Below are 27207 nucleotides of genomic sequence, written 5' to 3'. Positions count from 1 at the left end.
AAAAGTATACATGCTAAAGTAATGATTCAAAGTTCCTAGAGTACTTACCTGCAATACCTTTCAAAAGAGCTATTACATGTAAAATTTGAACCTGTGGTTCTTAAAATAAACTAAGAAAATATATTTTTCTATAACAAAACTGTAGGAAGTTGGCTCTGTATGTGCTATTTCAAAGTAAGGAATAGCATGCACAGAGTCCAAGGGTTCCCCTTAGAGGTAAAATAGTGGTAAAAAGAGATAATACTAATGCTCTATTTTGTGGTAGTGTGGTCGAGCAGTAGGCTTATCCAAGGAGTAGTGTTAAGCATTTGTTGTACATACACAGACAATAAATGAGGTACACACACACACTCAGAGACAAATCCAGCCAATAGGTTTTGTATAGAAAAATATATTTTCTTAGTTTATTTTAAGAACCACAGGTTCAAATTTAACATGTAATATCTTGTTTGAAAGGTATTGCAGGTAAGTACATTAGGAACTTTGAATCATTTCAATTGCATGTATACTTTTCAAGTTATTCACAAATAGCTATTTCAAAAGTGGACACAGTGCAATTTTCACAGTTCCTGGGGGAGGTAAGTTTTTGTTAGTTTTACCAGGTAAGTAAGACACTTACAGGGTTCAGTTCTTGGTCCAAGGTAGCCCACCGTTGGGGGTTCAGAGCAACCCCAAAGTTACCACACCAGCAGCTCAGGACCGGTCAGGTGCAGAGTTCAAAGTGGTGCCCAAAACGCATAGGCTTCAATGGAGAGAAGGGGGTGCCCCGGTTCCAGTCTGCCAGCAGGTAAGTACCCGCGTCTTCGGAGGGCAGACCAGGGGGGTTTTGTAGGGCGCCGGGGGGGGACACAAGCCCACACAGAAATTTCACCCTCAGCGGCGCGGGGGCGGCCGGGTGCAGTGTTAGAACAAGCGTCGGGTTCGCAATGGAAGTCAATGAGAGATCAAGGGATCTCTTCAGCGCTGCAGGCAGGCAAGGGGGGGCTTCCTCGGGGAAACCTCCACTTGGGCAAGGGAGAGGGACTCCTGGGGGTCACTTCTGCAGTGAAAGTCCGGTCCTTCCGGTCCTGGGGGCTGCGGGTGCAGGGTCTTTTCCAGGCGTCTGGACTTAGGTTTCAGAGAGTCGCGGTCAGGGGAAGCCTCGGGATTCCCTCTGCAGGCGGCGCTGTGGGGGCTCAGGGGGGACAGGTTTTGGTACTCACAGTCGTAGAGTAGTCCGGGGGTCCTCCCTGAGGTGTTGGTTCTCCACCAGCCGAGTCGGGGTCGCCGGGTGCAGTGTTGCAAGTCTCACGCTTCTTGCGGGGAGATTGCAGGGTTCTTTAAAGCTGCTCCTTTGGATAAAGTTGCAGTCTTTTTGGAGCAGGTCCGCTGTCCTCGGGAGTTTCTTGTCGTCGTCGAAGCAGGGCAGTCCTCAGAGGATGCAGAGGTCGCTGGTCCCTTTGGAAGGCGTCGCTGGAGCAGAGTTCTTTGGAAGGCAGGAGACAGGCCGGTAAGTCTGGGGCCAAGGCAGTTGGTGTCTTCTGTTCTTCCTCTGCAGGGGTTTGTCAGCTCGGCAGTCCTTCTTCTTGTAGTTGCAGGAATCTAACTCTTTAGGTTCAGGGAAGCCCTTAAATACTAAATTTAAGGGCGTGTTTAGGTCTGGGGGGTTAGTAGCCAATGGCTACTAGCCCTGAGGGTGGGTACACCCTCTTTGTGCCCTCTCCCAAGGGGAGGGGGTCACATCCCTAATCCTATTGGTGGAATCCTCCATCTGCAAGATGGAGGATTTCTAAAAGTTAGAGTCACCTCAGCTCAGGACACCTTAGGGGCTGTCCTGACTGGCCAGTGACTCCTCCTTGTTATTCTCATTATTTTCTCCGGCCTTGCCGCCAAAAGTGGGGGCCGGGGCCGGAGGGGGCGGGCAACTCCACTAGCTGGAGTGTCCTGCGGTGCTGTGACAAAGGGGTGAGCCTTTGAGGCTCACCGCCAGGTGTTACAGCTCCTGCCTGGGGGAGGTGTTAGCATCTCCACCCAGTGCAGGCTTTGTTACTGGCCTCAGAGTGACAAAGGCACTCTCCCCATGGGGCCAGCAACATGTCTCTAGTGTGGCAGGCTGCTGGAACCAGTCAGCCTACACAGATAGTCGGTTAAGTTTCAGGGGGCACCTCTAAGGTGCCCTCTGTGGTGCATTTTACAATAAAATGTACACTGGCATCAGTGTGCATTTATTGTGCTGAGAAGTTTGATACCAAACTTCCCAGTTTTCAGTGTAGCCATTATGGTGCTGTGGAGTTCGTGTAAAACAGACTCCCAGACCATATACTCTTATGGCTACCCTGCACATACAATGTCTAAGGTTTTGCTTAGACACTGTAGGGGCACAGTGCTCATGCACTGGTACCCTCACCTATGGTATAGTGCACCCTGCCTTAGGGCTGTAAGGCCTGCTAGAGGGGTGTCTTACCTATACTGCATAGGTAGTGAGAGGCTGGCATGGCACCCTGAGGGGAGTGCCATGTCGACTTACTCATTTTGTTCTCACTAGCACACACAAGCTGGTAAGCAGTGTGTCTGTGCTGAGTGAGGGGTCTCTAGGGTGGCATAATACATGCTGCAGCCCTTAGAGACCTTCCCTGGCATCAGGGCCCTTGGTACCAGAGGTACCAGTTACAAGGGACTTATCTGGAAGCCAGGGTGTGCCAATTGTGGAATCAAAAGTACAGGTTAGGGAAAGAACACTGGTGCTGGGGCCTGGTTAGCAGGCCTCAGCACACTTTCAATTCAAAACATAGCATCAACAAAGGCAAAAAGTCAGGGGGTAACCATGCCAAGGAGGCATTTCCTTACACAACCAACCCCCCAAACGAAAGAGGATGAGACTAACCTTTCCCAAGAGAGTCTTCATTTTCTAAATGGAAGAACCTGGAAAGGCCATCTGCATTGGCATGGGCAGTCCCAGGTCTGTGTTCCACTACAAAGTCCATTCCCTGTAGGGAGATGGACCACCTCAACAGTTTTGGATTTTCACCTTTCATTTGCATAAGCCATCTGAGAGGTCTGTGGTCAGTCTGAACTACAAAGTGAGTACCAAAGAGGTATGGTCTCAGCTTCTTCAGGGACAAAACCACAGCAAAGGCCTCCCTCTCAATGGCACTCCAACGCTGCTCCCTGGGGAGTAACCTCCTGCTAATGAAAGCAACAGGCTGGTCAAGGCCATCATCATTTGTTTGGGACAAAACTGCCCCTATCCCATGTTCAGAGGCATCTGTTTGCACAATGAACTGCTTGGAGTAATCTGGAGCTTTTAGAACTGGTGCTGTGCACATAGCTTGTTTCAGGGTGTCAAAGGCCTGTTGGCATTCTACAGTCCAGTTTACTTTCTTGGGCATTTTCTTGGAGGTGAGTTCTGTGAGGGCTGTCACAATGGATCCATATCCCTTCACAAACCTCCTGTAGTACCCAGTCAAGCCAAGGAATGCCCTGACTTGAGTCTGGGTTTTTGGAGCTGCCCAGTCCAGAATAGTCTGGATCTTAGGCTGGAGTGGCTGAACTTGGCCTCCACCTACAAGGTGTCCCAAGTAAACCACAGTTCCCTGCCCTATCTGGCATTTGGATGCCTTGATAGAGAGGCCTGCAGATTGCAGAGCCTTCAAAACCTTCTTCAGGTGGACCAGGTGATCCTGCCAGGTGGAGCTGAAGACAGCAATATCATCAAGATAAGCTGCACTAAAGGATTCCAGCCCAGCAAGGACTTGATTCACCAACCTTTGGAAGGTGGCAGGGGCATTCTTTAAACCAAAGGGCATTACAGTGAACTGATAATGCCCATCAGGTGTGGATAATGCTGTCTTTTCTTTTGCTCCAGGGGCCATTTTGATTTGCCAGTACCCTGCTGTTAAGTCAAAGGTACTTAAGAATTTGGCAGCCCCTAATTTGTCTATTAGCTCATCAGCTCTAGGAATGGGATGAGCATCTGTCTTGGTGACAGAGTTGAGACCTCTGTAGTCCACACAAAACCTCATCTCTCTCTTTCCTTCTTTGGTGTGAGGTTTGGGGACTAAGACCACTGGGCTAGCCCAGGGGCTGTCAGAGTACTCAATTACTCCCAATTCCAGCATCTTGTGGACTTCCACCTTGATGCTTTCCTTAACTTGGTCAGACTGTCTAAATATTTTGTTTTTGACAGGCATGCTGTCTCCTGTGTCCACATCATGGGTACACAGGTGTGTCTGACCAGGGGTTAGGGAAAAGAGTTCAGCAAACTGCTGCAGGACCTTCCTGCAATCAGACTGCTGCTGGCTAGAGAGGGTGTCTGAGTAGATCACTCCATCTACTGAGCCATCTTTAGGGTCTGATGAGAGGAGATCAGGGAGAGGTTCACTCTCAGCTTCCTGGTCCTCATCTGTTACCATCAACAGATTTACATCAGCCCTGTCATGGAAGAGCTTAAGGCGGTTCACATGGATCACCCTCTTGGGGCTCCTGCTTGTGCCCAGGTCCACCAGGTAGGTGACCTGACTCTTCCTTTCTAGTACTGGGTAAGGGCCACTCCATTTGTCCTGGAGTGCCCTGGGAGCCACAGGCTCCAGAACCCAGACTTTCTGCCCTGGTTGAAATTCAACCAGTGCAGCCTTTTGGTCATACCACAACTTCTGGAGTTGTTGGCTGGCCTCAAGGTTTTTACTTGCCTTTTCCATGTACTCTGCCATCCTTGAGCGAAGGCCAAGTACATAGTCCACTATGTCTTGTTTAGGCTCATGAAGAGGTCTCTCCCAGCCTTCTTTAACAAGAGCAAGTGGTCCCCTTACAGGGTGGCCAAACAGAAGTTCAAAGGGTGAGAATCCTACTCCCTTCTGAGGCACCTCTCTGTAAGCGAAAAGCAGACATGGCAGGAGGACATCCCATCTCCTTTTGAGTTTTTCTGGGAGCCCCATGATCATGCCCTTTAATGTCTTGTTGAATCTCTCAACAAGGCCATTAGTTTGTGGATGATATGGTGTAGTGAATTTGTAAGTCACTCCACACTCATTCCACATGTGTTTTAGGTAAGCTGACATGAAGTTGGTACCTCTGTCAGAAACCACCTCCTTAGGGAAACCCACTCTGGTAAAGATACCAATGAGGGCCTTGGCTACTGCAGGGGCAGTAGTCGACCTAAGGGGAATAGCTTCAGGATACCTAGTAGCATGATCCACTACTACTAGGATGTACATATTTCCTGAGGCTGTGGGAGGTTCTAGTGGACCAACTATGTCCACACCCACTCTTTCAAAGGGGACCCCCACCACTGGAAGTGGAATGAGGGGGGCCTTTGGATGCCCACCTGTCTTACCACTGGCTTGACAGGTGGGGCAGGAGAGGCAAAACTCCTTAACCTTCTGGGACATATTGGGCCAGTAGAAGTGGTTGACTAACCTCTCCCACGTCTTGGTTTGTCCCAAATGCCCAGCAAGGGGAATATCATGGGCTAAGGTCAGAATAAACTCTCTGAAACCCTGAGGCACTACCACTCCTAGTGGCACCAGGTTTGGGATCTCTTGCCTCAGTGTACAGGAGTCCATCTTCCCAATAGACCCTAAGTGTTCCATTTTTCTTGCCTTTGGACTCTTCAGCAGCTTGCTGCCTAAGGCCTTCAAGAGAGGGACAGGTTTCTTGTCCCTTACACAACTCTTCCCTAGAGGGTCCCCCTGGGCCCAAGAGCTCAACCTGATAAGGTTCCAGCTCCATAGGCTCAGTTCCCTCAGAGGGCAGAACTTCTTCCTGAGAAGAGAGGTTCTCTTTTTGGTGTTGTGTTGCAGCTGGCTTCCCAGCTGACTTTCCTTTTCTCTTGGTAGGCTGGGCCATTTTTCCAGACTCCAGCTCTACTTTTTCACCCTGTGCCTTGCACTGTGCCCTAGTCTTGACACACACCAGTTCAGGGATACCCAGCATGGCTGCATGGGTTTTCAGTTCTACCTCAGCCCATGCTGAGGACTCCAGGTCATTTCCAAGCAAACAGTCTACTGGGATATTTGAGGAGACCACCACCTGTTTCAGGCCATTGACCCCTCCCCACTCTAAAGTTACCATAGCCATGGGATGTACTTTAGTCTGATTGTCAGCGTTGGTGACTGGATAAGTTTGTCCAGTCAGGTATTGGCCAGGGGAAACCAGTTTCTCTGTCACCATAGTGACACTGGCACCTGTATCCCTCAGGCCCTCTACACTTGTCCCATTAATTAAGAGCTGCTGCCTGTATTTTTGCATGTTAGGGGGCCAGGCAGCCAGTGTGGCTAAATCCACCCCACCCTCAGAGACTAATGTAGCTTCAGTGTGACACCTGATTTGCTCTGGGCACACTGTTGATCCCACTTGGAGACTGGCCATTCCAGTTTTAGCTGGATGGGAGTTAGAAGTGGTATCTTTCTTGGGACAGGCCTTGTCTCCAGTTTGGTGTCCAGACTGACTACAGTTTCGACACCAGGCCTTTTTGGGATCAAAGTTTTTACCCTTGTACCCAGGATTGTTTTGTGAAGAGGCTCTGGGCCCACCCTCCTGTGCAGGTTTTTGGGGGCCTGTAGAAGACTCTTTACTATTTTTATTTTTGGCTGTCTCACCACCTTTCCCCTGGGGAGGTTTTGTGACCCCTTTCTTTTGGTCACCCCCTGTGGAAGTTTTGGACACCCTAGTCTTGACCCAATGGTCCGCCTTCTTTCCCAATTCTTGGGGAGAAATTGGTCCTAGGTCCACCAGATGCTGATGCAGTTTATCATTGAAACAATTACTTAATAGGTGTTCTTTCACAAATAAATTGTACAGCCCATCATAATCATTTACACCATTTCCTTGAATCCAACCATCTAGTGTTTTTACTGAGTAGTCTACAAAGTCAACCCAGGTCTGGCTCGAGGATTTTTGAGCCCCCCTGAATCTAATCATATACTCCTCAGTGGAGAATCCAAAGCCCTCAATCAGGGTACCCTTCATGAGGTCATAAGATTCTGCATCTTTTTTAGAGAGTGTGAGGAGTCTATCCCTACACTTTCCTGTGAACATTTCCCAAAGGAGAGCACCCCAGTGAGATTTGTTCACTTTTCTGGTTTCACAAGCCCTCTCAAAAGCTGTGAACCATTTGGTGATGTCATCACCATCTTCATATTTAGTTACAATCCCTTTGGGGATTTTCAACATGTCAGGAGAATCTCTGACCCTAGTTATGTTGCTGCCACCATTGATGGGTCCTAGGCCCATCTCTTGTCTTTCCCTTTCTATGGCTAGGATCTGTCTTTCCAAAGCCAATCTTTTGGCCATCCTGGCTAACTGGATGTCCTCTTCACTGGAGTTATCCTCAGTGATTTCAGAGGTGTTGGTCTCTCCTGTGAGGGAACCAGCATCTCTGACTATTATTTTTGGAGTCAGGGCTTGAGAAGCCCTGTTCTCCCTAGATAGGATTGGTGGGGGGGAATCACCCTCCAAGTCACTATCATCTTCATCTGTGTTGCCATCCACAGAGGGGTTGGCTCTGTCATACTCTGCCAACAGCTCCTGGAGCTGTAGTTTGGTAGGTTTGGAGCCCATTGCTATTTTCTTTAGTTTACAGAGTGACCTTAGCTCTCTCATCTGTAGATGGAGGTAAGGTGTGGTGTCGAGTTCCACCACATTCACATCTGTATTAGACATTATGCTTCTAAAAGTTGGAATACTTTTTAAGAAACTAAAACTAGTTCTAGAATCTAATTCAAACTTTTAACAAACTTTTAAACTCTAACAGAAATGCTAACAGGGACTAACACAAGGCCCTAGCAGGACTTTAAGAATTTAGAAAACTTTTCAAATTGCAAAAATCTATTTCTAATGACAATTTTGGAATTTGTCGTGTGATCAGGTATTGGCTGAGTAGTCCAGCAAATGCAAAGTCTTGTACCCCACCGCTGATCCACCAATGTAGGAAGTTGGCTCTGTATGTGCTATTTCAAAGTAAGGAATAGCATGCACAGAGTCCAAGGGTTCCCCTTAGAGGTAAGATAGTGGCAAAAAGAGATAATACTAATGCTCTATTTTGTTGTAGTGTGGTCGAGCAGTAGGCTTATCAAAGGAGTAGTGTTAAGCATATGTTGTACATACACACAGGCAATAAACGAGGAACACACACTCCGAGACAAATCCATCCAATAGGTTTTGTTATAGAAAATGAAAATGTCACTTACCCAGTGTACATCTGTTCGTGGCATCAGTCGCAGTAGATTTGCATGTTCTGCAATAGCTCGCCATCTGGTGTTGGGCCGGAGTGTTACAAGTTGTTTTTCTTCGAAGAAGTCTTTCGAGTCACGGGACCGAGTGACTCCTCCTTTTGTCTCCATTGCGCATGGGCGTCGACTCCATCTTCGATTGTTTTTCCCCGCAGAGGGTGAGGTAGGAGTTGAATTGTAGTAATAGTGCCCATGCAATGGAGTGACTAAGTATGCACCTATTTAAGGTTGAGATGATACATATATAAATAATTGAAGGTAACTTCCAAACTGCTACAGGCTCCCGGGGAGGCGGGTGGGCACATGCGAATCTACTGCGACTGATGCCACGAACAGATGTACACTGGGTAAGTGACATTTTCAGTTCGATGGCATCTGTCGCTGTAGATACGCATGTTCTGCATAGACTAGTAAGCAGTTATTTCCCCAAAAGCGGTGGATCAGCCTGTAGGAGTGGAAGTAGTCTGAAATAATGTCCTTAATACGGCTTGACCTACTGTGGCTTGTTGTGCGGATAACACGTCTACACAGTAGTGCTTGGTGAATGTGTGAGGCGTAGACCATGTGGCTGCCTTACATATTTCTTGCATTGGGATGTTTCCTAGAAAGGCCATGGTAGCACCTTTCTTTCTGGTTGAGTGTGCCCTTGGTGTAATGGGCAGCTGTCGTTTAGCTTTAAGGTAGCAGATTTGGATGCATTTAACTATCCATCTGGCTATACCTTGTTTTGAAATTGGGTTTCCTGCATGAGGTTTTTGAAATGCAATAAAGAGTTGTTTAGTCTTTCTGATGTTCTTTGTTCTGTCAATGTAATACATCAATGCTCTTTTGACATCTAATGTATGTAGTGCCCTTTCAGCTACGGTATCTGGCTGTGGAAAGAACACTGGAAGTTCCACTGTTTGATTTAGATGGAACGGTGAAATAACCTTTGGCAAAAATTTAGGATTGGTCCTTAGGATGACTTTATTTTTGTGTAGTTGTATAAAAGGTTCCTGTATAGTAAACGCCTGAATCTCGCTTACTCTTCTCAGGGAAGTAATGGCGATGAGAAATGCCACCTTCCAGGTTAGGAACTGTATGTCGCAGGAGTGCATGGGTTCAAAAGGTGGACCCATAAGTCTAGTTAGGACAACATTTAGGTTCCATGAAGGAACAGGTAGTGTTCTTGGTGGTATAATTCTCCTAAGGCCCTCCATGAATGCTTTAATGACTGGTATTTTATATAGGGAAGTTGAATAGGTAGTCTGCAGGTATGCAGATATTGCTGCAAGGTGAATCTTAATGGAAGAGAAAGCTAGGTTAGATTTTTGTAAGTGAAGCAAGTAACCCACTACATGTTCTGGAGTTGTGTGTAATGGTTGTATTTGATTAATATGGCAGTAGCAAACAAACCTCTTCCATTTACTTGCATAGCAGTGCCTGGTGGATGGCCTTCTTGCTTGTTTTATGACTTCCATACATTCTTGGGTAAGTTGTAAGTGCCCGAATTCTAGGATTTCAGGAGCCAGATTGCTAGATTCAGCGATGCTGGATCTGGGTGTCTGATCTTTTGGTTGTGCTGTGTCAACAGATCTGGCCTGTTGGGCAATTTGATGCAGGGTACCACTGATAGGTCTAGCAGCGTTGTGTACCAGGGTTGCCTTGCCCAAGTTGGTGCTATCAATAGGAGTTTGAGTTTGCTTTGACTGAGTTTGTTTACCAGGTAAGGAAGGAGAGGGAGAGGAGGAAAAGCGTAAGCAAATATCCCTGACCAGTTCATCCATAGGGCATTGCCTTGGGATTGTTTGTGTGGGTATCTGGATGCGAAGTTTTGGCATTTTGCGTTCTCCCTTGTCGCAAACAAGTCTATCTGAGGTGTTCCCCAGAGTTTGAAATAAGTGTTCAGAATTTGGGGGTGAATTTCCCATTCGTGGACCTGTTGGTGATCTCGAGAGAGATTGTCTGCGAGTTGATTTTGTATCCCTGGTATAAACTGTGCAATTAGGCGAATTTGGTTGTGAATTGCCCAATGCCAAATTTTTTGTGCTAGCAGGCTTAACTGCGTGGAGTGCGTCCCTCCCTGCTTGTTTAGATAATACATTGTTGTCATGTTGTCTGTTTTGACGAGAATGTATTTGTGAACTATTATTGGTTGGAAAGCTTTTAGTGCTTGAAAAACTGCTAGAAGTTCTAGGTGATTGATATGCAGTTTTGTTTGATGTACGTTCCATTGTCCTTGTATGCTGTGTTGATCGAGGTGTGCTCCCCACCCTGTCATGGAAGCATCTGTTGTTATTACGTATTGTGGCACTGGGTCTTGGAAAGGCCGCCCCTTGTTTAAATTTATGTTGTTCCACCACAGAAGCGAGAGGTAAGTTTGGCGGTCTATTAACACCAGATCTAGAAGGTGACCCTGTGCTTGAGACCACTGTGATGCTAGGCATTGTTGTAAGGGCCTCATGTGCAGTCTTGCGTTTGGGACAATGGCTATGCATGATGACATCATGCCTAGGAGTTGTAATACCATCTTTGCCTGTATCTTTTGTGTTGGATACATGCGTTGTATGATGGTGTTGAAATTTTGAATTCTTTGTGGACTTGGAGTGGCTACTCCTTTTGATGTGTCTATTATGGCTCCCAGGTATTGTTGTACCTTGCGTGGCAGAATTTTGGATTTTGTGAAATTGACGGTGAACCCTAGTTTGAAGAGGGTTTGTATGATATGATTTGTGTGATTTGAGCACTCTATTAACGAATGGGCCTTGATTAGCCAGTCGTCTAGATATGGGAACACATGTATTTGCTGCCTTCTGATGTGTGCAGCGACTACCGCTAGACATTTGGTAAAGACTCTTGGTGCGGTTGTTAATCCGAAAGGCAGTACCTTGAATTGGTAATGTATTCCTTTGAATACAAACCTTAGGTATTTCCTGTGCGATGGGTGAATTGGTATATGGAAATAAGCATCCTTGAGGTCTAAAGTTGCCATGTAGTCGTGCAGTTTTAGCAATGGCAATACTTCTTGTAGTGTGACCATGTGGAAGTGGTCTGATTTGATGAAAGTGTTCACTACTCTGAGGTCTAGGATTGGTCTCAGCGTTTTGTCCTTCTTTGGTATCAGAAAGTACAGTGAGTAAACTCCTGTGTTTATTTGTGTGTTTGGCACTAATTCGATTGCATTCTTTTGCAATAGTGCCTGCACTTCTATCTCCAGGAGATTGGAATGGTGTGTTGTTAAATTTTGTGCTTTTGGTGGTATGTTTGGAGGGAATTGTAGAAATTCTATGCAATAACCATGTTGGATAATTGCTAGAACCCAAGTGTCTGTAGTGATTTCCTCCCATGCTTTGTAATAATGACCTATTCTTCCCCCCACTGGTGTTGTGTGGAGGGGGTGAGTGACATGTGAGTCATTGTTTAGTAGTAGGGGTTTTGGGGCTTTGAAATCTCCCTCTATTTCTAGGGAATTGCCCTCCTCTATATTGTCCCCGAAAACCTCCTCTATACTGTCCCTGGTAAGTGGACGGTGTTGCTTGTGAGGTGCTGGCTTGTGTGCTTTGACCCCGAAACCCCCCTCGAAAGGGCGTTTTACGGAATGTGCTGTAATTCCCTCTGCTCTGCGGGGAGTAGAGTGCGCCCATGGCTTTGGCAGTGTCCGTATCTTTTTTGAGTTTCTCAATCGCTGTGTCCACTTCTGGACCGAACAGTTCTTTTTCATTAAAAGGCATATTGAGAACTGCTTGTTGAATCTCTGGTTTAAATCCAGACGTTCGGAGCCATGCATGCCTTCTGATAGTTACAGATGTATTAATTGTCCGTGCAGCTGTATCTGCAGCATCCATGGAGGAACGTATCTGGTTGTTGGAGATGGTCTGTCCCTCCTCAACCACTTGTTTTGCCCTATTTTGGAAGTCCTTGGGCAGATGTTCAATGAGATGTTGCATCTCGTCCCAGTGGGCTCTGTCATAGCGCGCAAGTAGTGCCTGGGAGTTCGCGATGCGCCACTGGTTTGCAGCTTGTGCTGCGACTCTCTTACCAGCTGCATCGAACTTGCGGCTTTCTTTATCTGGGGGTGGTGCATCTCCAGATGTGTGAGAGTTGGCCCTTTTCCTAGCTGCTCCTACAACAACAGAGTCTGGTGGCAGCTGTGTAGTGATGAAAACCGGGTCCGTAGGAGGCGGCTTATACTTTTTTTCCACCCTTGGTGTGATTGCCCTACTTTTGACCGGCTCCTTAAATATGTCTTTTGCGTGCTGGAGCATACCAGGGAGCATAGGCAGGCTTTGGTAGGAGCTGTGGGTGGAGGAGAGTGTGTTGAACAAGAAATCATCCTCGACCTGTTCTGAGTGGAGGCTTACGTTGTGAAATTGTGCTGCTCTAGCCACCACCTGAGAGTACGCGGTGCTGTCTTCTGGTGGAGATCGCTTTGTAGGGTATGCCTCCGGGCTGTTATCTGACACTGGGGCGTCGTATAGGTCCCATGCGTCCTGATCTTGGTCACCCTGGCTCATGGTGGTGTGAGCTGGGGAGTGTGATGGAGTTTGTGCTGGTGAAACGTTAATCACGGGCGGAGGAGAGGGTGGTGGTGTAACTCTTTTCACCACTTTTGGTTGTGGTGCTTGTTCCGTCTGGAACTCCAACCTTCTCTTTCTCCTAATGGGGGGAAGGGTGCTTATTTTTCCTGTCCCCTGCTGAATGAAGATACGCTTTTGCGTATGGTCCACATCAGTTGCTTGTAGCTCTTCCTCAAACCTATGCTTTTGCATTTGGGAGGTTAGCGAGTGCTCTTCTGTATAAGAGCCTGAAGCTGGGTCGCTTGCAGTTTGTTTCGGCATCGAAACTTTGTCTGCGTGTTTTTTCGGCTCCGAGGTGACTTTTTTCCTTTTCGGGGCCGAAACCTCTCGGCGTCGATCTGTTTCGGTGCCGCTGTCTCGGCGTCGAGCCGTGTCCACACCGGCATCTCGGTGTCGAGGCTTGTCTCCAGCACTTTCTCGGTCCCGAGAAGGCTGCGTGCCGGTGTCTCGACCGGAGTCGGACGATCTCGGCACTGTTTGGGCCTTTTTCGGTGCCGACGGTCGGTCACCGAATTTATGGGTCGAGCCATGGCCTGGTGGCAGTGGCGTCTCCTGGGCCTTGTAAATGTTTCTTTGTGTGGTTTTCGACGTCTTACTCACGGTTTGTGTATCGTCGAATCCTTCGGAGTCTGAGTCTTGGATCGAGAAGGTACCTTCTTCTTCCTGTTCCTCGAACTCCCGTTGGGCTGTCGGTGCGGACGCCATTTGAAGTCTTCTGGCTCGACGGTCTCGGAGTGTTTTTCGGGACCGGAACGCACGACAGGCCTCGCAGGTGTCTTCGCTGTGCTCAGGTGACAGGCACAGGTTGCAGACCAAGTGTTGGTCTGTGTAGGGGTATTTATTGTGGCATTTGGGGCAGAAACGGAACGGGGTCCGTTCCATCGGCGTTCTTCAGCACGCGGTCGGGCCGACCAGGCCCCGACGGAGGATCGAAAAACTACCCCGAAGGGCACCGGAGCTCTTCGATCTTCGATGCGGTGTGGAATCTAAGTACGCCGATCCCGAACGCAACAATACCGACGAAAATCTTCCGAAATTAGCTAATTTTCCGTTCCGAAACTCGGAGCGACAGGAACACGTCCGAACCCGATGGCGGAAAAAAAACAATCGAAGATGGAGTCGACGCCCATGCGCAATGGAGACAAAAGGAGGAGTCACTCGGTCCCGTGACTCGAAAGACTTCTTCGAAGAAAAACAACTTGTAACACTCCGGCCCAACACCAGATGGCGAGCTATTGCAGAACATGCGTATCTACAGCGACAGATGCCATCGAACATATATTTTCTTAGTTTATTTTAAGAACCACAGGTTCAAATTCTACATGTAATATCTCATTTGAAAGGTATTGCAGGTAAGTACTTTAGGAACTTTGAATAATTACAGTAGCATATATACTTTTCATATAAAACACAAATTGCTGTTTTAAAAGTGGACAGTGCAATTTTCACAGTTCCTGGGGGAGGTAAAGTATTGTTAGTTTTAGCAGGTAAGTAAATTACCTACAAGGTTCAGTTTTGGGTCCAAGGTAGCCCACCGTTGGGGGTTCAGAGCAACCCCAAAGTTACCACACCAGCAGCTCAGGGCCGGTCTGGTGCAGAGGTCAAAGAGGTGCCCAAAACACATAGGCTTCAATGGAGAGAAGGGGGTGCCCCGGTTCCAGTCTGCCAGCAGGTAAGTACCCGCGTCTTCGGAGGGCAGACCAGGGGGGTTTTGTAGGGCACCGGGGGGGGGACACAAGTCCACACAGAAAGTGCACCCTCAGCAGCGCGGGGGCGGCCGGGTGCAGTGTGCAAACTAGCGTCGGGTTTCCAATGGGAGTCAATGGGAGACCAAGGGGTCTCTTCAGCGGTGCAGGCAGGCAAGGGGGGGGCTCCTCGGGGTAGCCACCACCTGGGCAAGGGAGAGGGCCTCCTGGGGGTCACTCCTGCACAGAAGTTCCGTTCCTTCAGGTGCTGGGGGCTGCGGGTGCAGGGTCTTTTCCAGCCATCGGGACTTTAGGTTCAGGCAGTCGCGGTCAGGGGGAGCCTCGGGATTCCCTCTGCAGGCGTCGCTGTGGGGGCTCAGGGGGGACAACTTTGGTTACTCACGGTCTCGGAGTCGCCGGAGAGTCCTCCCTGAGGTGTTGGTTCTCCACCAGTCGAGTCGGGGTCGCCGGGTGCAGTGTTGCAAGTCTCACGCTTCTTGCGGGGATTTGTAGGGGTCTTTAAATCTGCTCCTCTGTAACAAAGTTGCAGTTCTTTTGGAGCTGTGCTGCTGTCCTCAGGAGTTTCTTGTCTTTCTTGAAGCAGGGCAGTTCTCTGAGGATTCAGAGGTCGCTGGTCCTTTGGAAAGCGTCGCTGGAGCAGGTTTCTTTGGAAGGCAGGAGACAGGCCGGTAAGACTGGGGCCAAAGCAGTTGGTGTCTTCTGTTCTTCTTCTGCAGGGGTTTTTCAGCTCAGCAGTCCTCTTCTTGTAGTTTCAGGAATCTAAATTCTTAGGTTCAGGGGAGCCCTTAAATACTAAATTTAAGGGCGTGTTTAGGTCTGGAGGGTTAGTAGCCAATGGCTACTAGCCCTGAGGGTGGGTACACCCTTTTTGTGCCTCCTCCCAAGGGGAGGGGGGCACATCCCTAATCCTATTGGGGGAATCCTCCATCTGCAAGATGGAGGATTTCTAAAAGTCAGAGTCACCTCAGCTCAGGACACCTTAGGGGCTGTCCTGACTGGCCAGTGACTCCTCCTTGTTTTTCTCATTATCTTTCCTGGACTAGCCGCCAAAAGTGGGGGCTGGGTCCAGGGGGCGGGCATCTCCACTAGCTGGAGTGCCCTGGGGCATTGTAACACGAAGCTTGAGCCTTTGAAGCTCACTGCTAGGTGTTACAGTTCCTGCAGGGGGGAGGTGTGAAGCACCTCCACCCAGAGCAGGCTTTGTTTCTGTCCTCAGAGAGCACAAAGGCTCTCACCGCATGGGGTCAGACACTCGTCTCTCAGCAGCAGGCTGGCAGAGACCAGTCAGTCCTGCACTGAACAATTGGGTAAAATACAGGGTGCATCTCTAAGATGCACTCTGTGTGCATTTTTTAATAAATCCAACACTGGCACAGACTCCCAGCCCATATACTCTTATGGCTACCCTGCACTTACAATGTCTAAGGTTTTGCTTAGACACTGTAGGGGCATAGTGCTCATGCACCTATGCCCTCACCTGTGGTAAAGTGCACCCTGCCTTAGGGCTGTAAGGCCTACTAGAGGGGTGACTTACCTATGCTACAGGCAGTGGGAGGTTGGAATGGCACTCTGAGGGGAGTGCCATGTCGATTTAGTCATTTTCTCCCCACCAGCACACACAAGCTGGCAAGCAGTGTGTCTGTGCTGAGTGAGGGGTCCCTAGGGTGGCATAAGACATGCTGCAGCCCTTAGAGACCTTCCCTGGCATCAGGGCCCTTGGTAACAGTGGTACCAGTTACAAGGGACTTACCTGGGTGCCAGGGTTGTGCCAATTGTGGAGACAATGGTACATTTTAGGTGAAAGAACACTGGTGCTGGGGCCTGGTTAGCAGGGTCCCAGCACACTTCTCAGTCAAGTCAGCATCAGTATCAGGCAAAAAGTGGGGGGTAACTGCAACAGGGAGACATTTCTTTACACAAGCCCCCCCAGCCCAAAGGCCAGGAGACTCAGCCAAAGCTGGGAGAGTCTTCCTAGTCTGTCAGGCGAGGAAGAGTAGAGGAAATAGGCTGGTTTGTTGCAGGGCCTACTCTGCCTTACATCCTCCTGTTCAGGTCATTCCCTCTGGGGAATTGACCCACTTCCACAGTGATAGGACCTAATCTGAACTGCCTCTTGTCTGTGTCTTTAATGTCTCCACCCATTCTCTCTATTTTGGGGTTAGAGGTATCCACCTCTGCTAATCTTATCTTAGCCAGGGTCACCCCTAGCTTACCCAAAGAGGTTACCCAGAGCTGGAGTAACCCCACCATGACCAACAGGGTCAGGGGGCCTAACTTGCTATTTGGCATGGGGTCTGACCACCATGCCAAGGATAGTGCAGCCATAAAGGCTAACACCCAGCAGAGGCCACTGACAGCTGTCAGTGCCCAGAACCACACCTTTAGCTCTTCACCTACAAGGGAAGGGGCTAAGTTACAGGCTTCTTTGGGTTCAGGGTGCCTGTCTGCTGTATTAGAGTGGGGGGTTACCACATCTTGTAGTAAACACCCTTCTTCCACTCTTTCTTCTGTTAGCTGAGGAGCCACCCACTCAGGTTTAACAGTTGCCTGACTAGCCAGGACTTCTTGTGGGTCAGGTTGGACTGTACCAGTGCCACTTTTGGAGATCTCCCCTACAGGAGCAGAATCTCCTTGGCTTGCTGGAACCTTGGCTAAAGGTTGTCCACCTTTCCTACTCTGTTTTCTTTTATTTTTCTTCTGGGGCCTACTTGCAGTTACTGCAGGGGTAGCACCTTCAGAATCCTTGGGAGAGGACTGGCACTGGACCAGTTCCTCTCTTGGGCTCTGACTAACCTCTGGGTAGTCATTTCCAAGGAGACAATCAAGGGGGAGTTCTGTACGGACTACCACCCTTCTCCAGCTAAAAGTCCCACCCACTTTTATGGGCACAAAAGCCACAGGCCTATCAGTGACCCTGTCTGGGCTAACTCTTACTCTGGCCATCTCACCTGGGATGTACTGGTTTGAGAACACCAGCCTGTCATGCACAATGGTGTGACTGGCACAAGTGTCTCTCAGGGCAGTGGCTGTGATTCCATTCACCAGTAGGTGGTGGAAGTGTCTACTTCCCTCTGGAATCTCCAACTCACCTGTTGGGCCCTTTTTCCAGTTGAAGGCTATGAAGACCTCCTCATCTGAGGAGTCATCCCCAATGGCTACACTGGTCACCCCTGGGATTTTGCTAGGGGGTTTGTTTTTGGGACAAGAAGTGTCCTTGGTGTGGTGCCCTGTCTGTCTACAGTTATGGCACCATGCCTTAGTGGCATCCCAGTTCTTACCCTGGTACCCACCTTTGTTTTGGGTTGTGTCTTGGGACCCACCCACCTGTTCTGGTTTTTGGGGGCCTACAGAGGACTCTTTTTCTTTGTTTCTAGTGTCACCCACTTTCTCCTGGGGAGTCTTTGTAACCCCTTTCTTTTGGTCACCCCCAGTGGAAGTTTTGGTTACCCTAGTCTTGACCCAATGGTCCGCCTTCTTTCCCAATTCTTGGGGAGAAATTGGTCCTAGGTCTACCAGATACTGATGCAACTTTTCATTGAAGCAGTTACTTAAAATGTGTTCTTTCATAAACAAATTATAAAGCCCAACATAGTCATGTACTTCATTTCCAGTTACCCAACCATCCAGTGTTTTCACTGAGTAGTCAACAAAATCAACCCAGGTCTGGCTCGAGGATTTTTGAGCCCCCCTGAATCTAATTCTATACTCCTCAGTGGAGAATCCAAAGCCCTCAATCAGGGTTCCCTTCATGAGGTCATAAGATTCTGCATCTTTTCCAGAGAGTGTGAGGAGTCTATCCCTACACTTTCCAGTGAACATTTCCCAAAGGAGAGCACCCCAGTGAGATCTGTTTACTTTTCTGGTTGCACAAGCCCTCTCAAAGGCTGTGAACCATTTGGTGATGTCATCACCATCTTCATATTTAGTCACAATCCCTTTAGGGATTTTCAACATGTCAGGAGAATCTCTGACCCTATTTAAGTTGCTGCCACCATTGATGGGTCCTAGGCCCATCTCTTGTCTTTCCCTTTCTATGGCTAGGATCTGTCTTTCCAAAGCCAATCTTTTGGCCATCCTGGCTAACTGGATGTCCTCTTCACTGGAGTTATCCTCAGTGATTTCAGAGATGTTGGCCCCTCCTGTGAGGGAAGCAGCATCTCTGACTATTATGTTTGGAGTCAGGGCTTGAGAGGCCCTGTTCTCTCTAAATAGGACTGGTAGGGGGGAATTTTCCTCCAGGTCACTATCTTCATCCTCTGTGTTGCCATCCTCAGAGGGGTTGGCCTTTTCAAACTCTGCCAAAAGCTCCTGGAGCTGTAGTTTGGAAGGTCTGGGGCCCATTGCTATTTTCTTTATTTTACAGAGTGACCTTAGCTCCCTCATCTTAAGATGGAGGTAAGGGGTGATGTCGAGTTCCATCATATTCACATCTGTGTTAGACATTATGCTTCTAAAAGTTGGAATACTTTTTAAGAATCTAAAACTAGTTCTAGAATCTAATTCAAACTTTTACAAAACTTTTAAACTCTAAAAGAAATGCTAAACAGGGACTAACACAAGGCCCTAGCAGGACTTTTAAGAATTTAGAAAAATAGTTCAAATTGCAAAAATCAATTTCTAATGACAATTTTTGGAATTTGTCGTGTGATCAGGTATTGGCTGAGTAGTCCAGCAAATGTAAAGTCTTGTACCCTACCGCTGATCCACCAATGTAGGAAGTTGGCTCTGTATGCACTATTTCAAAGTAAGGAATAGTATGCACAGAGTCCAAGGGTTCCCCTTAGAGGTAAGATAGTGGCAAAAAGAGATAATACTAATGCTCTATTTTGTGGTAGTGTGGTCGAGCAGTAGGCTTATCAAAGGAATAGTGTTAAGCATTTGTTGTACATACACACAGGCAATAAATGAGGAACACACACTCAGAGACAAATCCAGCCAATAGGTTTTGCTATAGAAAAATTTATTTTCTTAGTTTATTTTAAGAACCACAGGTTCAAATTCTACATGTAATATCTCATTTGAAAGGTATTGCAGGTAAGTACTTTAGGAACTTTGAATAATTACAGTAGCATATATACTTTTCATATAAAACACAAATAGCTGTTTTAAAAGTGGACAGTGCAATTTTCACAGTTCCTGGGGGAGGTAAAGTATTGTTAGTTTTAGCAGGTAAGTAAATTACCTACAAGGTTCAGTTTTGGGTCCAAGGTTGCCCACCGTTGGGGGTTCAGAGCAACCCCAAAGTTACCACACCAGCAGCTCAGGGCCGGTCTGGTGCAGAGGTCAAAGAGGTGCCCAAAACACATAGGCTTCAATGGAGAGAAGGGGGTGCCCCGGTTCCAGTCTGCCAGCAGGTAAGTACCCGCGTCTTCGGAGGGCAGACCAGGGGGTTTTGTAGGGCACCGGGGGGGACACAAGTCCACACAGAAAGTACACCCTCAGCAGCGCCGGGGCAGCCGGGTGCAGTGTGCAAACTAGCGTTGGGTTTCCAATGGGAGTCAATGGGAGACCAAGGGGTCTCTTCAGCGGTGCAGGCAGGCAAGGGGGGGGCTCCTCGGGGTAGCCACCACCTGGGCAAGGGAGAGGGCCTCCTGGGGGTCACTCCTGCACAGAAGTTCCGTTCCTTCAGGTGTTGGGGGCTGCGGGTGCAGGGTCTTTTCCAGCCGTCAGGACTTTAGGTTCAGGCAGTCGCGGTCAGGGGGAGCCTTGGGAATTCCCTCTGCAGGCGTCGCTGTGGGGGCTCAGGGGGGACAACTTTGGTTACTCACGGTCTCGGAGTCGCCGGAGGGTCCTCCCTGAGGTGTTGGTTCTCCACCAGTCGAGTCGGGGTCTTCGGGTGCAGTATTGCAAGTCTCACGCTTCTTGCGGGGATTTGCAGGGGTCTTTGAATCTGCTCCTCTGTAACAAAGTTGCAGTTCTTTTGGAGCAGTGCCGCTGTCCTCGGGAGTTTCTTGTCTTTCTTGAAGCAGGGCAGTCCTCTGAGGATTCAGAGGTCGCTGGTCCTTTGGAAAGCGTCGCTGGAGCAGGTTTCTTTGGAAGGCAGGAGACAGGCCAGTAAGACTGGGGCCAAAGCGGTTGGTGTCTTCTGTTCTTCTTCTGCAGGGGTTTTTCAGCTCAGCAGTCCTGTTCTTCTTGTAGTTTCAGGAATCTAAATTCTTAGGTTCAGGGGAGCCCTTAAATACTAAATTTAAGGACGTGTTTAGGTCTGGAGGGTTAGTAGCCAATGGCTACTAGCCCTGAGGGTGGGTACACCCTTTTTGTGCCTCCTCCCAAGGGGAGGGGGGCACATCCCTAATCCTATTGGGGGAATCCTCCGTCTGCAAGATGGAGGATTTCTAAAAGTCAGAGTCATCTCAGCTCACGACACCTTAGGGGCTGTCCTGACTGGCCAGTGACTCCTCCTTGTTTTTCTCATTATCTCTCCTGGAGTTGCCGCCAAAAGTGGGGGCTGGGTCCAGGGGGCGGGCATCTCCACTAGCTGGAGTGCCCTGGGGCATTGTAACACGAAGCTTGAGCCTTTGAAGCTCACTGCTAGGTGTTACAGTTCCTGCAGGGGGGAGGTGTGAAGCACCTCCTCCCAGAGCAGGCTTTGTTTCTGTCCTCAGAAAGCACAAAGGCTCTCACCGCATGGGGTCAGAAACTCCTCTCTCAGCAGCAGGCTGGCAGAGACCAGTCAGTCCTGCACTGAACAATTGGGTAAAATACAGGGTGCATCTCTAAGATGCACTCTGTGTGCATTTTTTTATAAATCCAACACTGGCATCAGTGTGGGTTTATTATTCTGAGAAGTTTGATACCAAACTTCCCAGTATTCAGTGTAGCCATTATGGAGCTGTGGAGTTCGTTTTTGACAGACTCCCAGCCCATATACTCTTATGGCTACCCTGCACTTACAATGTCTAAGCTTTTGCTTAGACACTGTAGGGGCATAGTGCTCATGCACCTATGCCCTCACCTGTGGTATAGTGCACCCTGCCTTAGGGCTGTAAGGCCTACTAGAGGGGTGACTTACCTATGCCACAGGCAGTGGGAGGTTGGAATGGCACCCTGAGGGGAGTGCCATGTCGATTTAGTCATTTTCTCCCCACCAGCACCCACAAGCTGGCAAGCAGTGTGTCTGTGCTGAGTGAGGGGTCCCTAGGGTGGCATAAGACATGCTGCAGCCCTTAGAGACGTTCCCTGGCATCAGGGCCCTTGGTACCAGTGGTACCAGTTACAAGGGACTTACCTGGGTGCCAGGGTTGTGCCAATTGTGGAGACAATGGTACATTTTAGGTGAAAGAACACTGGTGCTGGGGCCTGGTTAGCAGGGTCCTAGCACACTTCTCAGTCAAGTCAGCATCAGTATCAGGCAAAAAGTGGGGGGTAACTGCAACAGGGAGCCATTTCTTTACAAGGTGAAAATGAGAGAGAACTTTAGGGAGGAATTTGGGGTTGGTGCAGAGAACCACCCTGTCTCTATGGAGTTGGAAGAAAGGCTCTTCCAAGGTTAGAGCCTGGAGCTCACTAACACGTCTAAGTGAGGTAAAAGCAATTAAAATTGCAAGATAGGTACTGAAGAAGGCATGCAAGCAGGGGCTCAAACGGAGGGCCATATGTCATGCAAGAACAATGTTAAACTTCCATGAGGGTGCAGGTGGAACCTGTGGTGGAATATCTCTTTTGAGCCCCTTCATAAAGGCTTTATTGACTGGTATTTTGAATAAAGAGATGTGTTGTTGATTTTGCAAATAGGCAGCCATTGTAGCGAGGTGTACTCTAATTGATGTGAATGCCAGGTCAGATTTGTGTAGTTGAAGCAAGTAGCAGACAATGTCTTGCACATTGGCTTTGAAAGGATCAATATGTTTTGAATGACAATAACAGAAAAACTTTTCACATTTTGCTGTGTAACATGCTCGAGTGGTAGGCCCACGGGCATCTTCAAAAAATGGTCATACACTCAGGTGGGTATTGAGGTAACCAAACTCTCTGACCTCGAAAGCCAGATCGCAAAGTTGAAAGCTTTTGGATCTGCGGGTCCGATTTCTCCATGGTTCTTAGTGAGTAGGTCCAGTCTGTTGGGGAGCTTCTCGTGGGGAACTGCCGAGACATCTAGTAGGGTTGTGAACCAGGGTTGAGGGGCCCAAGTGGGAGCCAGTAGTATCATTGTGAGATGGGGGAATTGGAAGGAGAGGGAGAGGAGGAAAAGCGTAATCAAATAACCCTGATTAACCCATCCATATTGTGTTGCCCTTGGATACTGGGTGTGAAAACCTGAAGGTGAAGTTTGGGTTTGTTGTGTTTTGAGTGAACCTCCATCTGTGGTCATATGGGAGGAGGGCTTGTGGGTGGGGTTCCCACTCATGGACTTGTTGCTGTATCCTGCTGAGGAAATCTGCAAAATCATTGTCTGTGCCCGGGAGGTATTCTGATAACAGGTGAATACTGTGACGTAGAGCCCATCTCCAAATGGACTGTGATAGATGAGATAACTGTGGGGACAGGGTCCCCCACCTCTCCCACTTCTGTAGATAGTACATGGCTGTCATATTGTCCGTCCTGAACAGGACAACCTTGTGAATGAGGTGAGGGCAGTAATGCTTTCAACGCTAGGTGAACAGCTTCAAGCTCTAGGTGGTTAATTTGGAGACCCCGATTCTTGGTGTCCCAGAGACTTTGTACTGTGAGATCCTTCACATGTGAACCCCAACCTGTCAGTGATGCGTCAATCGCAATAGCGATGTGAAGAACAGGATTGAGGAAAGGTTGCCCTTTTAACAGGTTGTTGGTATTCCTACTATTGCAGAGAGTGGTAAATTTGGCCGATATTAACACTAGATCCTCTAACTGACCCTGTGACTGAGCCTCTAATTGAACCTGGGACTGACTGCACCACTGTCGAGCTGAAAATTCCTGTAATGGGGACATGTGTAGTCAGGCATGGGTTACTATGGCGATGCAGGAGACCATCATCCCTAAGAGGAATATGACTGTCCTCACTGTGAGTAGTTGATTTACCTGAAATTGAGGTATTAGTGCCTGAAAATTCTGGATTCTAGCAGAATTGAGAAAGGCTAATCGTATTTGTGTTTAGAATAGCCCCTAGATATGGCTGAACCTGTAAAGGGTGACACTTGGTAACGTTGATGGTGAACCCAAAGCGGTGGAGCAGATCTATTGTAATCTGAGTGTGTTGTTAGCACTAATGGCAAGTGTTGGCTTTGATAAGTCAACCGCCCAGATATGGAAATATGTGGAATTTTCGTCTGCTTAAATGAGCTACGATCACCGCTAGCCACTTGATGAATACCCGGGGGTGCAGTAGTCACCCCGAAACGGAGGACTTTAAACTGGTAATGTTTGCCGCCCACCACAAACCTCAGATATTTACGATGAGCTGAGTGTATTGGTATGTGAAAATGGGCATCCTAATGGTCTAGTGTAGTAATAAAGGCACCCGGTTGAGAAGCGGGATCACATCTTGCAGTGTGACCATGTGGAAGGGCTCTAATAGATGTACTCATTCAGTAGCCTGAAACCTAGGATTGGCTGTAAAGATGTGGCTTTTTTTTTTTTATTAGGTATTAGGAAGTATAGAGAGTAAACCCCTGAGCCCTGCTGTTGAAGGGGGACAGGTTCTATAGCTCCTTTGAGAAGACGAGCTTGGACTTCCTGTTTGAGCAATGTTTAATGTTCCAATAATATCCTGTGAGTGCAAGGTGGAATCATGTGAGGCGTGGTAGTGACCTCCAGACAAACACCATTTTGGATAATGGCTAACACCTACTAGTCTGATGTAACTGCTTGCCATGTGGGTAGAAAAATCCTACAATCAGCCCCTGACAGTTGTCATATGATCAGGGCAGGGGTGGAAAGTCATTGTTTGGTGGTGGTGTTGCTCCAAGCAGGCACCCTTAGCTTCACCTTTGGCATTGTTCCTTCTGTAGGAACCACAGTAGTACCACCTTGAGGAGGTACTTTGAACCTGATGACATCGAAAGGAGGTGTAGGCATCAGAGGTTGCCTTTGAACTCTCACCATAACCGGGATGCCGAAAGGTGTCCTGAGGTGCTGGTGTCAAAGGGCCCCCATTGCTTTTTCCATCTCCGTATCTTTCTTGATCTTTTCCAATGTGGGATTCACTTGTGGCCCAAAGAGATGTTCATTGTCAAAGGGCAAATTAAGTAAATTCTGTTGCTAGTATTAATCACCCTAGCTGCTGTGTCAGCAGCATTTAATGCACACCGTATTGAGGTGTTGGAGATAAATTTGCCCTCTGCCACAAGATCCTGCCCATGTTTGTTTATGCTTATCCCAACCAGCACAGTTGTAATGCACCAGAAGGCCCTGAGAGTTGGCGATGCACCAATGATTAGCAACTTGTGCCACATTTCTCTTTCCTGCAGCATCAATTTGCTTACTCTCCTTGTCTGGAGGCAGGGTATCCCTACTTGCTTGCGAGTTGGAGGTTTTGCAAGCAGTGGTAGTGACGTGGAAGTCTGGTGGTAAGTGTTTCTTAATGTATATGGAATCAGTAAGGGAGGGCTTGTATTTGTTATTGACTCTGGGCGTTATGACTCTAGCCCTAATAGGATCCTTAAATATGTCTGCTGTGAGTCAGAGCGTGCCCTTTAACATAGGGAGATACTGTGTAGCACTATGTGTGGTTGAGAGGGTATAAAAGAGAAAACCCTCTTCTATAGGCTCTTTGTGTAATTCCACATTGTGGAATTGGCTCTGGCTACAACCTCCTGATAAAATGTAGCGTCATCAGGAGGAGAAGGGTAGGCAAGATATAAATCCGGATATGTGTCCGCTGGGGAAATAAGCATCATAGGCATCCCAGGGGTCATCTTGCGTCTTCGTCATGCACTGCAACTGACCCACATATTACATCAATAATGACATACTGTATGACATCATTCAATATATAACTGCATCATTTGCAATAACATTAGTGATGTGAAAACTATGCATGGCGGGGGCACCAGTTATTGTCACCTTAGGGCAAGAGTTTTATGAGATTAGTTCAACTATAAAACAGTTGAATTTCTATGGTTTTGCGAGTGTAAAATCTGAACCAACTAGAATGTCCCTCTAACGTTTATTTTCTTTCAGTGAATTTTTAAGTTTTTAATTCTATTTCCCTAACTATAACATCCATGTAACCTTTGTCACCTTCTCCCCCACCCCCAATGTTAGGGCAGGTAAACAATGGAGAGCGGGATAGGGGAATCAGGAGTTTTGCAGGGGAGAAGCACACAAAAGCTTACAATATAAAGGAAACAGCTACTCAAAGGTATGTGGTAGGGTTTAAGGGAGAAAGTCTTGCATGAGGGAGCTGGAAAAGTCATGGAGTACTTAAACAAAAGAAAACAGTAATTTACTAAAAGTGAGCAGCGAAAGAACAGAAGCTAGCCCATCAGAGAAAAATCTATGTTACGCTCCATAGGAGGGACAATATAGCACAACAAAAGCCACTGAATAAGAGACAAGGAAACAAGAATGACAATTAAGCCAACCAATGGTGAGCAATGGGTGGGCTTGTAAAGCGTTGTAAGCTCTTGGTAAGGAGCACAATAGGTCTTTTGCAGCTAAACAGCTTGCACAGTCTAAAAGGCTCAACATAATAAGTAGTCTTGTAAAAGTGACCAGTTGAAAGATACAATTCAGCCACTCAAAAGAATGGTAAAGAGGCTAGGCTCCAGGGGAAGGACAAACACATGAAGAGGATGGCAAGCCATCAAATAAGAAGCAAGCAAATGAGAGACAATAAAGCAAACCACTGATAAGCTATGGAGGGGGCTGTGAACCCACTAAGCTCTTGCTCACAAATAGGTGTTTCACAACAAAGCAGCTTTTGCTTTCTGGTAAAATTAGACTCAATTTAAAAAAAGGGTATTTTGGAGAACTGTTCAGTGCAAACCTGAAGTGTTATCTAGACACGTGCCTAAGGAAAATGTTCATTAATTAAACACAAAAAATAGGTCAAGAAAAATTAATTCATTTTAATGCCATCCGATTACCTATTGTTGTTAGAAGAGATAGTGGCGGAGAGAATTGTTCTTCTCATCCCATTATTTTTTGTTAACCCTCATTATACATTAATCATAATATATATATTTTTTGCTCACTATGGAATGATCCTTTAACTTGGATTTACTGATAAACAATTGCATGGCAGTTGCAAGACTGTGGGTGCAGCCTGGTCATATAGTCATTAACTGTACACAAGCACTAACCACATGTGGTGGCTTCAATGCACGGATGAACTCGCTGGTTTGTTGGTAATCTGTGTGAGCAGAGAATGAGATGTAATCAACAGACATCTTGAGTGGCAGCTTCTGTCCAGACATAGTGGCAATCTCCTCTGGTTCAGACATGATATGCTAAGAAAGGGGAGCAAAACAACATACGTTTACAGGTTGTCTGAAGTGGAAGGAGCAGGTGACACATGAAAACGTACATCTTTTGAGGCTGCAAAAGGAACCGCATAAACAGTCGGTTTCTGAAATTCGTCTTATAAGTCAGTCTAACTGAAACATCCCCTAAAGTGATCGAAGTAGGTACACACTTCCTCAAAGCTCCTACCCACTCCCAATGATATCATTATACAATTAAATATAAAATCAAATGAATTATCAAATAAATACATTGGAGATAAGGGTCTTGCACATCAATTTATTTTACTATATCTAGGAATCATTACAATTGCAATACAAATTAGGTGTGGACACATTTTTTCAACTTTGAAAC

The 27207-nt window shown here is 47.6% G+C and overlaps 1 protein-coding gene across 2 annotated transcripts in view; it reads right to left on the bottom strand.

Moving 5' to 3' along the window:
- CPSF3 (cleavage and polyadenylation specific factor 3) overlaps positions 1–27207 on the bottom strand; it is a 166839-nt gene that overhangs the window by 66384 nt on the left and 73248 nt on the right. For both annotated transcript variants that reach the window (XM_069235901.1, XM_069235902.1), the window contains one exon: positions 26694–26840. In XM_069235901.1, the coding sequence (XP_069092002.1) occupies positions 26694–26840 (147 nt within the window). The remainder of the gene's footprint in view (positions 1–26693; positions 26841–27207) is intronic.

Source organism: Pleurodeles waltl, chromosome 5 (assembly GCF_031143425.1).
Source record: "Pleurodeles waltl isolate 20211129_DDA chromosome 5, aPleWal1.hap1.20221129, whole genome shotgun sequence".
Classification (NCBI taxonomy): domain Eukaryota; kingdom Metazoa; phylum Chordata; class Amphibia; order Caudata; family Salamandridae; genus Pleurodeles; species Pleurodeles waltl.
Note: the sequence above shows the minus strand (reverse complement) of the source record. Positions and strands in the feature narration are given on the sequence as shown.